This window comes from Carassius carassius, chromosome 25 (genome assembly GCF_963082965.1).
Source record: "Carassius carassius chromosome 25, fCarCar2.1, whole genome shotgun sequence".
Taxonomy (NCBI): domain Eukaryota; kingdom Metazoa; phylum Chordata; class Actinopteri; order Cypriniformes; family Cyprinidae; genus Carassius; species Carassius carassius.
This window is the reverse complement of record NC_081779.1, coordinates 308,247-319,901: the sequence shown is the minus strand read 5'-3', so window position 1 is coordinate 319,901 and position 11,655 is coordinate 308,247. Positions and strand designations below refer to the sequence as shown.

The 11,655-nt window shown below is 39.7% G+C and overlaps 1 protein-coding gene across 2 annotated transcripts; it reads left to right on the top strand.

Moving 5' to 3' along the window:
• The first annotated feature begins 3,603 nt into the window (after nucleotides 1-3,603).
• LOC132103847 (leucine-rich repeat and immunoglobulin-like domain-containing nogo receptor-interacting protein 1) lies at nucleotides 3,604-6,355 on the top strand. Of its 2 annotated transcripts, none has more exons than XM_059508897.1 (2): nucleotides 3,604-3,694; nucleotides 4,426-6,355. In XM_059508897.1, the coding sequence occupies exon 2, from the start codon at nucleotides 4,438-4,440 to the stop codon at nucleotides 6,253-6,255; it is 1,818 nt and encodes a 605-aa protein (XP_059364880.1). In that variant the 5' UTR covers nucleotides 3,604-3,694; nucleotides 4,426-4,437; the 3' UTR covers nucleotides 6,256-6,355. The 2 variants fall into 2 exon arrangements, with proteins under 2 accessions (XP_059364880.1, XP_059364881.1); XM_059508898.1 differs by having other exon boundaries at nucleotides 4,404-6,355.
• Nucleotides 6,356-11,655: the final 5,300 nt, after the last annotated feature.

Sequence of the window (11,655 nt, the reverse complement as noted above, 5' to 3'; positions counted from 1 at the left end):
GGAATCACATGGAGCCACATTTGGCCTCACGCAAACGTCTTATACATACTATTAAAAAATATGACTTATGTGATGTTTGGAGATCTTTAAATAAGGATGAAAGGCAATATACCTGGGCACATTCACGGGATAATGTTATGTCTTTAGCTAGGTTGGACAGGTTTTATTGTTTTAAGTATCATTTTAGTATTTTTAATAGGTGTTACATTACGCCTGTTGGTTTTACGGACCATAGTATGGTGCATTGTTTATTTATTGTAAGTACTGTTAAGCCAAAGAGTGCTTACTGGCACTTTAATAACAATTTGTTACAAGATGAGTTTTTTAAAGAATCTTTCAAGTTTTTTTGGGAAGCCCATAGGAAAACAAAGCCTGGTTTTTCCTCTGTGCAACAGTGGTGGGATGTGGGTAAAGTTCAAATAAAGCAGTTTACTCAACAATACACTCTCAATGTCACTAAGGAGTTGACTCGTTCCTTAGATTTTTTAGAAAAACAGATAATTGAACTTGAATCTTTAGCTCACTCTACCGGTGACCCTTGTTTTTTAGAAGTTTATTCAAAGAAAAAGGCCCAGATGTCTGACCTACTTGGGTATAAAACACAAGGTGCTTTGGTCCGTTCACGTTTTCAAAATATAGATCAGATGGATGCACCATCTAAATATTTTTTTAATCTAGAAAAAAAGAATGGGCAGAAACGGCTGATCCATGCATTGTGTTCTGAGAATGGAGTGCTTTTATCGGATCCGGCTGAGATTCGGCAGAGAGCAGTCCTTTTTTATCAAGATTTGTATAGGAGTGAACTGAAGTCTGGCATATGCAAGGAGAACAGTTTCCTTGAAAACCTGCCAAAGGTGTCAGAAGAGGCCAATGGCGACCTCTCAAAGAGCCTGACCCTGGGTGAGCTTTACAAGGCCCTGCAGAGTATGGAGTCTGGGAGAGCACCTGGAATAGATGGCCTCCCTGTTGACTTCTACAAGACTTTTTGGGTAGAGATGGGTGTAGATCTTCTCGAGGTGCTCAATGACTGTTTGTCAAAGGGCAGATTGCCGTTGAGCTGCCGAAGAGCAGTAATCACCCTACTCCCAAAAAAAGGGGACCTGACTGACATAAGAAACTGGCGTCCGGTTTCACTCCTCTGCAATGAATATAAACTTTTATCTAAGGCTTTGGCTAACAGACTGGCTGGTGTTTTAGATCAGGTCATCCATCCGGATCAAACGTACTGTGTTCCTGGTAGGTCCATTTTTGATAATATTTCTTTTATTCGTGATATTTTTTATGTTTCTAAATTATTGAATATTAACTGTGGCCTAGTTTTTTTGGACCAAGAAAAGGCTTTTGATAGAGTTGAGCATTCTTATTTATGGAGTACTCTATCAGCTTTTGGTTTTTGTGAAAGTTTTGTTGATATGATTAGAGTACTCTATTGTGATGTTGAGAGTGTGCTGAAAATAAACGGTGGCTTATGTGCTCCATTCCGAGTCCTTAGGGGAATCAGACAAGGTTGTTCCCTGTCTGGTATGTTGTATTCTTTGGCCATTGAGCCTTTGCTTCAACAGATAAGAAGTAAACTATGTGGTTTGTCCTTACCAGTGTGTGATAACAAATTTTATTTGTCAGCATATGCTGATGATATTGTTGTTTTACTCAACAATCAGAGTGATGTACATGTTTTATTTAATCTATTTGAAGATTTTAAACAGTTGTCATCTGCTAAGGTTAACTGGAAAAAAAGTGAAGCAATACTCATAGGGCAATGGGCCGAGGGGATACCTCATCTTCCTGCTGGGTTGTTTTGGGGAAGAGGGGGCGTAAAATATTTAGGGGTGTTTTTAGGGGATGAAAGTGCCTTACAAAAGAATTGGGAAGGGTTTTTAGGTAAGTTTCAAAGCCGTTTGGACAAATGGCAGTGGTTGTTGCCAAATATGTCTTACAGAGGACGGGCTCTCATTGCTAACAATTTAATAGCCTCCTCACTTTGGCACAGACTGGCATGTGTGGATCCCTCACCACAATTTTTAACGGAAGCTCAAGCTCTTCTGGTAAATTTCTTTTGGGACAAGCTACATTGGACTTCAAAAAGTATTTTGTTTCTTCCTAAGGAAGAGGGTGGACAAGGACTGATTCATCTACAAAGTAGGTGTGCTGCTTTTCGGTTGCAGTTCGTGAAGAGATTTCTTGATGGACCTGTGCATATTGGTTGGCGTGCTGTTTGTTGCACCATTTTGCGCACTGTGGGAAGCTTTGGACTGGACAAACCTCTGTTTTTAATGAAGACAACCAAATTGGATTTATCAGGACTGCCTGCCTTCTATCAGAGCATCTTTAAAGTGTGGGGTCTTTTTCGAGTTCAAAAGACTGAGAACTTTTCCTCACTCCATTGGTTACTTCAAGAACCCTTAATTTCTGGGGCTCGTCTGGATGTCACCGCTCATTGTAATCTATCTGGGTTTAGTTTCTTGCTCCAGAAATCTAGAGTGTTTACTTTGGGCCATTTGTTGGCTTTAACTGGTCCTAATTTTGAAAACTTTGATGTAGCTTCAAAACATTTGGGAATTAGGTCTGATCGGCTATTTTGTCAGTTTTTGACTAGTTTGAAACTCTGTTTAACTGCTGAGGAAAAAAGCCTCTTGGATGATTTCTTCACTGGGGCCAGTACCCCTGACATTGATGACCTTTTCCCATGTTTAACTGTTCAACCTAATTTTGGTGATTGTACTAGTCTTTTTTTTAAATCATGTGAATCTCTTTCTTTGGATCTCTTGTCATGTGAAGGTAAAAAGTTGTATAAAGTGTGTGTTTTGGTTCTTAATAAGAGTATTCTTGAAACAAAAACTGACACACCATGGCGCTCTGTTCTCAGACTGAGAAATGATGTTAGACCGGAATGGAGATCGTTATATAAGCCACCTTTGTCTAAGAGGGTAGGTGATTTGCAGTGGAGAATTCTTCACGGTGTCATCGCGGTTAATTCTTTCGTGTCTGTGCTGAATCCAGAAGTCAGTCCTGCTTGCCCCTTTTGTACACAAAGGGAGACAATTTTTCATGCGTTCATGTACTGTTCCAGACTGGAACCTTTGTTCACGAAGTTAAGAGAGTTATTTTGGAGGTTGAGTGAAAGGTTTGATATTGAGACTTTCATTCTGGGTTTCAAATATTCTCGAGGAAAACGGTTTGTATGCCAGCTTATGAATTTTATTATTGGGCAAGCCAAAATGGCCATCTATGCCAGCAGAAAAAGAAGAATACAGCAAGAATCATGTGATATCAATGTGTGCTTTTCAAGTTTGGTAAAGTCTAGAGTTCTGATAGATTTTCGCTTCTATAAAAGCATGCAAAGCCTTAACATTTTTGAAACAATATGGTGCAGTAATGGAGCTCTTTGTGAGTTATCTGAAGGGAACTTGGTTTTCTTTTTGTGATGAGTATGATTGTGTATGTGCAATGTGTTGTACTTAATTTGTTTTTTGTTTTATTTTTTGTGAGGAGGGGGGGATGTTTGTTGTGAGACAATTGAGTGTTTATAAAAAAGGAAAAAAAAAAAAAAAAAAAAAAAAAAAAAAAAAGTTAATAAAGCTTTGTTAAAATTAATTAAATCTCTCTGTCTCTCTCTCTCTCTCTGTAGACTGTGAGCGGGCGATCAGCGAGACTTTCTTTAGTAATTGTTGGTAATGAGGAGCAGCTCCAGCTGGTGAGTGTTTGCAAAGATTTGTGACATACGTGCTATTTTTAGGCTGTAGAGATGGATAGAATAGCTATAAGAAGAAAATAATGCGATTATAATTTTATAAGCAATATTTGTATCAGCACTAATGTGTGTGTGTGCGGTAGAAATGTTGCATCACTACAATAATATTTTTACATTTTAAATTGTTTGTGTACACATCCAGACGTAGAAGTGTTTATATATTCAAGATATTCATTAAATGATGGATTAAAATATTAATACTAAAAACTATTTTTTATAATATATATAAAATATTGTAATATAAAATATTATGTAAATTATGTTTAATTAAAAAGACTATATAACAAGAATATATAGCTGTTTTCAGTCTCACATCACTTTTTTACAATATTTTTAGGATTCCCCTGCTGTATTTAATAATACGTTTTATAAGGAAGCAACTTAACAATATATATATTATATTCTTTCAAACATGTTATTTTAGTATATTACGATTTAAAAATTGTATACTTTTTCTGTTTTCCTTTTAATAGTAATGTTTTAGTAACTTTGTTGTGTGTTTTAACTAATTATTAATATACTGTTTTTATTATTTTTATTTCAGTTTTAGTTATTTTAGTAGAATATGATAAACTAAATAAAAATGACAAATGTTGCCTTGACGAGAGGGTTGTTTTTTAAATGTTTACATCTTTTTATGTTTTTGTTTTAGATCTGTGATCTTTCCCTTGTAGGCGGGTCTCCAGATGTGTGTGGCTGCTGATTGGAGGAGGCTGTACTGGTGGGTGGTCCTCCAGTGGGTAGTGGGCGTGGCTTTATCAGAGCCCTGCGCTCAGCGCTGCGATTGTTTGCCAAAGCTCCTGATAGCGATCTGTTCATCAAGACAACTGTCTTCTGTTCCCGCGAGTGTTCCTGACAACATCCTGACGCTTGACTTAACTAACAACCTCTTAAAGACCCTATCAAGGGGACAGTTCTCAGGCCTGACGCAGTTACGCGAGCTGGACCTCAGCGATAACGCACTAACAGCGATCGAAGTCGAAGCCTTCGCCGGTTTACAGAATCTCGTTGCGCTGAATTTATCCCACAACCATCTAAAGATCATCCCAGTCGGAGCCTTCTCCGGCCTCCACGGCGTTCAGTTCCTGGACGTCAGCTGGAACGAGATCTTGGTGCTCCTGGACGATACGTTCGGCGAGATGCCGTCTCTCCAGAAGCTGGAAGCCAGTGAGAACGATCTGGTGTTTATCTCAAACCGTGCTTTCGACGGTCTCTCCGGTCTACAGGAGCTGAACCTCGACAGATGCAACTTGACGTCAGTGCCGACCGAAGCGTTTTCACGTCTCTCCGGAATCATCCGGCTGCGTTTGTGCCGACTCGGACTCATGACGCTTCCCAACAACTCCTTCCGCCAGTTGGGACGTTTGCGCGATCTTGACGTTTCCCATTGTCCTTGGTTGGACTCGTTAGCCGCTAACAGTCTGTTTGGACTCAATCTCACGTCGCTAACACTGAGCCACTGCAATCTGAGCGCCGCACCGTATTCCCCGCTGCATCACCTCGTCTACTTGCGATACCTGGATTTATCGTACAACCCAATCACTATTATCCTTTCAAACCTTCTTGGGGATTTGCTACGACTCCAAGAGCTGCATCTAGTCGGTACAGGGCTTCTACGAATAGAGCCTGGCGCTTTTCACAACCTTGCGTTTTTCCGGTTCCTCGACGTGTCGGAGAACCGTCTGGCGACGCTGGAGGAGTCTGCGTTTCATTCGGTCGCTGCTTTAGAGGTCCTGGGGTTGGACGGGAACCCGTTGGCCTGCGATTGCCGGCTTCTTTGGGCGATGCGCAGACGCCCGTGGCTTCGCTATGAAGGACGAGCGCCGACGTGTGCAACACCTGTGCAGGTGCAAGGCCGGACGTTTGCTGACTTCACAGAGGCTGAGATTCCCAGGCTGTTTACATGCAGACAAGCTCGCATTCTGACTCGGAAGCCGCAGGATGTTCGGACGGACGAAGGACATACGGTTTTGTTCTTCTGCGCAGCGAATGGAGATCCGGCGCCATCGATTATTTGGCTGAATCCCAAACGCTCTGTTCTTACCAGCTCGGGCCGGATTCGCATGCTCACTAATGGGACCCTGGAAGTGCGGTACGCACAAGTACAGGATAGCGGGTATTACCTGTGCATCGCTTCGAACGCGGCCGGGAATGACAGCGTCTCTGTGAGCCTGCGTGTGCGAGGGCTTCCAGCGTCCGCTCGCAACCGCTCCGGCTCGTTCTTTCTGGAAGGATGGAGCTTCGCGTCCGGGCAAGCGGCGGTCAACGGATCGCAGCCGTTTCCATTCGATGTGAAGACGCTGGTGATCGCGGTCACCATGGGGTTCCTTTTGTTCCTGAGCTCGGTGGCAGTCTGCTTCGTCTTCATGTTTTTCTGGAGTCAGAGCAAAGGACAGATCAAACACACGGCGACGATCGACTTCGTGCCACGCAGCGCAGCGACGGCGTCCGGAGGCGGACGGACAACGATGGAGACGGGGAGGTTCACCATGAAGCTGATCTGAGAACTTGAGATGTTTGAGGTGCTACTAGATATCCAGTTTCCCATGAGCTTAAACATGAGGATTAAAGATAAGAGAGGTTAGTTAAACACAAAATAAAAAATTAGCCCATGTTTAACTCACCCTGAAGGCATCCTAGGTGACTTTCTTCTTTCAGAAACTCTAGCTTCCGCTAACAATCATATGTTCAATGGAGACAGTTTAATGGAGATGCATAATGACAGTCATCTTGTTTAAGTTAAGTTTTTTCATCTGTGTTTAATATTCCTGGATGGATGCCGAGGTGCTTTAGATCTGGTAGAATCTGTGATCTCTGACCCAGTTCATTTGCTGGTTTCCATGGCACCAATGCATTGTGTCCTCCACCAAGTGGAGTGTCGAAATCCTATTGGTTGACCTGGCAGTGGGCGGAGTCACACAGACCGAAACAAAAACAGACATTCTGACACGGAACACACAGTTTAGAGCAGAATAACCTGCTCTAGCATTCTTTTTTGTTTAGGGAGAGAGAGAGAAACAAGTAAATTAATTTGGCATGTCTCCTTAATAATTGCAAATGCATTATGGTATTTTTATGCTTAAGTAAAGTAAAAACTGATTGAATTTAATTGTCATATGGATGCCACTGTGATTTAATTAGATTCCTTATGATCAAGTTTGCAGTAATTCAGGTTTGAGAAATGAGCTTTTTTAAGGTTTTGAGGCTTTAAAGCAGATAATTTTAGCATGAGCTGCATGAATGCATACGTGAGACGCTCCGATCACATTAATAGCATTTATAAACCAGAGAAAATGAGCAATAATGAAGCTTTAACTGGACATAAAAGATCTCCGGTTGAGAAGGTCCAATCATGTTGAATAAATCCTGAAGTGATTTTTTTGTGTATTAAAGGAAATATTGAATGTGCTGCATCTCAGGATTGTGTGAATGTCTGCAACTTTTTGTACATTATTATATTTTGCTGATGATGCTTTTAGATACGAAAGCTGTACATCTCTGTTGATGCAAACGGTGTGTTTGCTGTGGAAAATCTATGCATTTATGTATTTACTGGCTTAAATAACAGCTTTATGCAATCTAATTCAGAGCAATAACGTCCCATCATGCACTGCTGTTTTATTAGCACAAATGATCATTTGATAAAAATTTGATTTAAAGACAGTTTAAAATGTACTAGTTTAAGAACGACTACATTCATTTGTTTGAACCCTACTGTTTACTGTTTTTAGTTTTTCTTTTTTTTTACTTTTAAATGAAACATTTACTTTAGATTTTGGGAAATCATCTTAATGTCTGTCTTTTTTAAATGAATTGGTTTTGCAATCTTTGTAAGAAATGGCTGCCAAAAGCATAAAAGTCTCCTTGAAATGATAAGTTTGTTTCAATGCTTTCCTTATTAACTATCTTTTTTAGTTTGACTATTTATCCTCAAATGTCTCAGAATACGGGGGAAAATCATTTCATATTTTTTTTTGCCTCTAATTTCACTTTGTTGTATTTTAAACAGCAAAGACGTTTATGTTTTCCCCTCATATTTCCCAAGGACGGTAATATTAATGAAAGACACATCCGTCACATAACCTCCATCAGTTCTCTTTGTTCTGGTGTCGTGATTCGCTCATGTTTTAATCTACAGTATATAAACTTGCTCTCAATCAGGTCCAGTAAATCAGCTTAGAGCAGAAAAACAACAGGCTGAATGAACACATTCACTGGAGTCCCTCTCTCTCTCTCACACACACACACACACACAGCGTGAGCTCAAGCATGAGGTGTGTTCAATAAACACAAACATCAACAGTCAGTCTGTTTGTCCTCTTAAAACAGTCCTCAGAGGTCATGACCAGCTTCAATATATGTTCAAATATGCATACATTAATCATTATTTTGAAGAAATCGCTCAATGTGAACAGTTTGGCGTGTCAGGTTAAATCACCTGATTAATGTGTGCTTAATAATTTCAAATTATTAATTCTTTTTTTTTACAAAAACCCATGCTTCTGTCATATTTGTGGAAAGTACTTGTGCATAATTCATAAAATCCCCGCTCATCTTCAGATCCGTGTCTTTTGAGATTAAACTGGTTTGGGTTTTATGTTTGTCTGACAGATCAGACCCCAGATTAGAAGTTTCCAGTCAAACATCCGTCTGTCGTCTGTCCCATGATGCTTTGCTGATCTGCTCGGGAACACTGGCGCCTCTGTCTGCTCTTATCATCACATTACAGTCCAATCACTTTATTATTTCTGGTCAGCAGATCAGTGTCACTGCTCAGTTTTAACTGCATTTAATTGGTTTAAGAAAGGGCCTTATGTTGTGAATTCCTAATTTTGTTCCATTTTTAAAAATGACTTGTGAAGTTCCACAGAAATGTACACACTGATATTGTGCCTTCAGCTCATTTCAAGGCGAGATTTCTCGAAACCCTTTGAGGGTGGGTTAAAACAAGCAAACAAACTATGTTGTAGTGCTGTTGTTCTCAAACAAATTCTCATTTGGACAGCTTTTACGGAAACAATCTGTTTGTTCTGGTTCCTTGAACTTGGCATATTTGAAGAACTTTGCTGTCCCTCTGTATATCGTCAAATGTGCCAAGTTCAAGGGCTCATAAAGAAGAACGGTACAGAAAGAAATAGCCCAAAATTTTGATTTTGTTAGAACAGTTGCCCTAGTATGAAGCATTTATGTCCTCCTTTTTCCATCCTTAAAGGACGCAGAGAAAAGTCACAGCAAAAAGGAGCTGATGGTGGTGTAAGAACCTGTGTAGAACAAATAACTGGGATTTTAATAGAGCTGTAGCAAATTGGGATGATAGTGCAATAAGTGCATTGTTGTGTTGTCATTAGTTCAAGGGTCCATAAAAAAACTGCCCAAAATGTCATTAGCACTTATTATGAAGCACCTGTGTCTGCTTTACTGCACCCTCGGACGGAGAGGAAGTGCATGCTAGTTCTCAAATGAGCCAAGTTCAAGGGCCCATAGATAAAGACTGATGATGTAAAAATGGCTCAATATTGGGATATCATTAGAGCAGTAGACCTAGTATGAAGCCCTTTTGCCCGTTTTAATGCAACCTCAAAGCGCTTGGAGACAAATTGCTGCAAAGTGGGCTAATGGTGCAATAAGCACATTTATTTTCACATGTCAAGGGGCTGCTGAATTAAACACTGCCCAAAATTTGGATCTCATTAGAGCCATTGAAGATCTTGTTTTCACTTCACTCAACCTCGAAACAAATTCAAGCTAAATGGCTGTCTTTATTACAGCGTCTGACCTACTACAAGTCCTAATATCCACTTAAATGCACACTCCAGGGTAGCAGAGACAAATTGCAGTGCTGATGGGGCGATAAATGGCTCGATGTTCAAGGGCTGAAGATAAAGTAAAAACAGCCCAAAATATTGATTTAAGTAGAGCAGTTGCCCTAGTATGAAGCACTTATGTCTGCTTTAATGCACTCTCAAAAGAGAGCCGAGAACATTCACTGCAAACTGGGCTGATGTGGGCGTGTATTGTTGATTATGCAAAGTTCAGGTGTTCATAAAACAAGATTGCACAAGTAAAACCATCATAAAGTTGGGAATTTATTAGATCAATAGCTCTAGTGTGAAGCACTTATATCTGCTTTCATGCACCCTCAAAGGAAACAGAGGAAAGTAGCCACGAAATGGGCTGATGGTGCAATAACTGTCAAATATGCCAAGTTTAAGAGTTCATAAAAACAGATTGGTACAGTAGAAACTGTTCAAATTTGGAACTGGGTAAGACAGAAAAGTTTGCCATCAAATCAGCTGAAGGTACACTATGCAGCTCTGTAAGTAAGTCAATAAAAAACGGTTCAGTACCAGGAACCTGACACAAAAACTGAAGGCTGTCTCGAAAGAATTACACATAACCCTAAATAATAGCTGTTCAATAGCTAGTGTAATCTGTGTTTGTGATATGCACAGAACAACACTCACGAATCAAAGCGCTCTGTTAAGCAGGTATATATTTATTTATGTTTGTTGAAATATTTAAAGTTTTGTATTATTTCCCCAGAAAAATGTAAACTTCTCCATATTCACAAAAAGAAAGACATATCTGTTTATCAATCATTGTCAATAAAGTCAAATTCATAATTACAATAATAATCATATTTGAATATAATATCTTTATAATAATAATAATAATATGAACATTCAAAACATCACTCCATATTCAGAGATGCTCCACTCTAGAATCAACAAATCTCTCGCGCATTCGAGGATATTTCCATGGGTACATATAGAAATATATACATCCTACGCTCCTGAACCGGGCCGGAGGGTCAAAGGTCAATGCTATGGCTTGTCCGTGTCTATGGCTAAATTGGCGGCTGGGTCCCGCGGCGAGGACCGTTCGTTTCTCATGAAGACAGAAACTTAGCTAGTGTGCTACACACGATCGCGATCTGTCGTAGCATTACTGACCCTATACACAAACGCTAGCTGATATGAGCGCAACACCGCGCCAGAAGTGGTGAGGAATGACGTATCGATACAGAACCGGTCCATTAGCTAACGAATCGACGTCTGTATGGCAATGTGTGTAAATGTGACCGCTCGTGTTCAGCCAATCAGAGCTCAGTATGGGAACTGTAGGCACAGAAACACTGTATCATTATCATTAGAACTATAAGTACCTGAAATGCAGACGAAAGTAATACTTGTAACAGAAAAAGTAAATAAAGACTAAAGTAATCGACTAAAACCCCAGCGAGCAGCTGCTGGAGTATATGAGTATCATCCACCGAACACCAAGAAAAGAGAAAAACTCAACCCACTTAAAATGAGAGAAACTTTCCATCGGGTAAATCTATGTACAGAAATCAGCAGCCGACCTCAGCGCTCCAGTGTGTGTGTGTGTGTGTGTGTGTGTGAGGCGAGCACAAGCGCTGTTCTCAAACCCAGTGAGCCGCACTGACGACTAAAGCTCCTCACAGACTCAAAGCAGCAGAAAATCACACCAGTCAGATCAAATACTGTTTAGAGACATTCGTAGGGAAGCGCAGTTATGGAGTTTCTGTCAACATCTCATGCTAACCTGGTTAAAAATATAATAACAATAATAATAATAATATAAAATGAGAGCGGTCCCAACAGCACAAAGAAACACATTAGCACTTTAATTAATCAAAAGCAACTTTAAAATCGGTTTCATTTTTCAATTAATCCTTGTGAAATCGGTTTAATAAATTATTTTAATTATCCTTTAATGATTAAAATATAAATCCAATAAATTGAATTAATTTTAACAATAATAGGACCTTTTGATGTTTTTCTGTAATTCCATTTGAATGGTTAAATATCATTTTAGTAGTTAAAAAAACATGCATAATTAATTGAAATATTGTAACTTGTACAATTTACCAACAATTTATT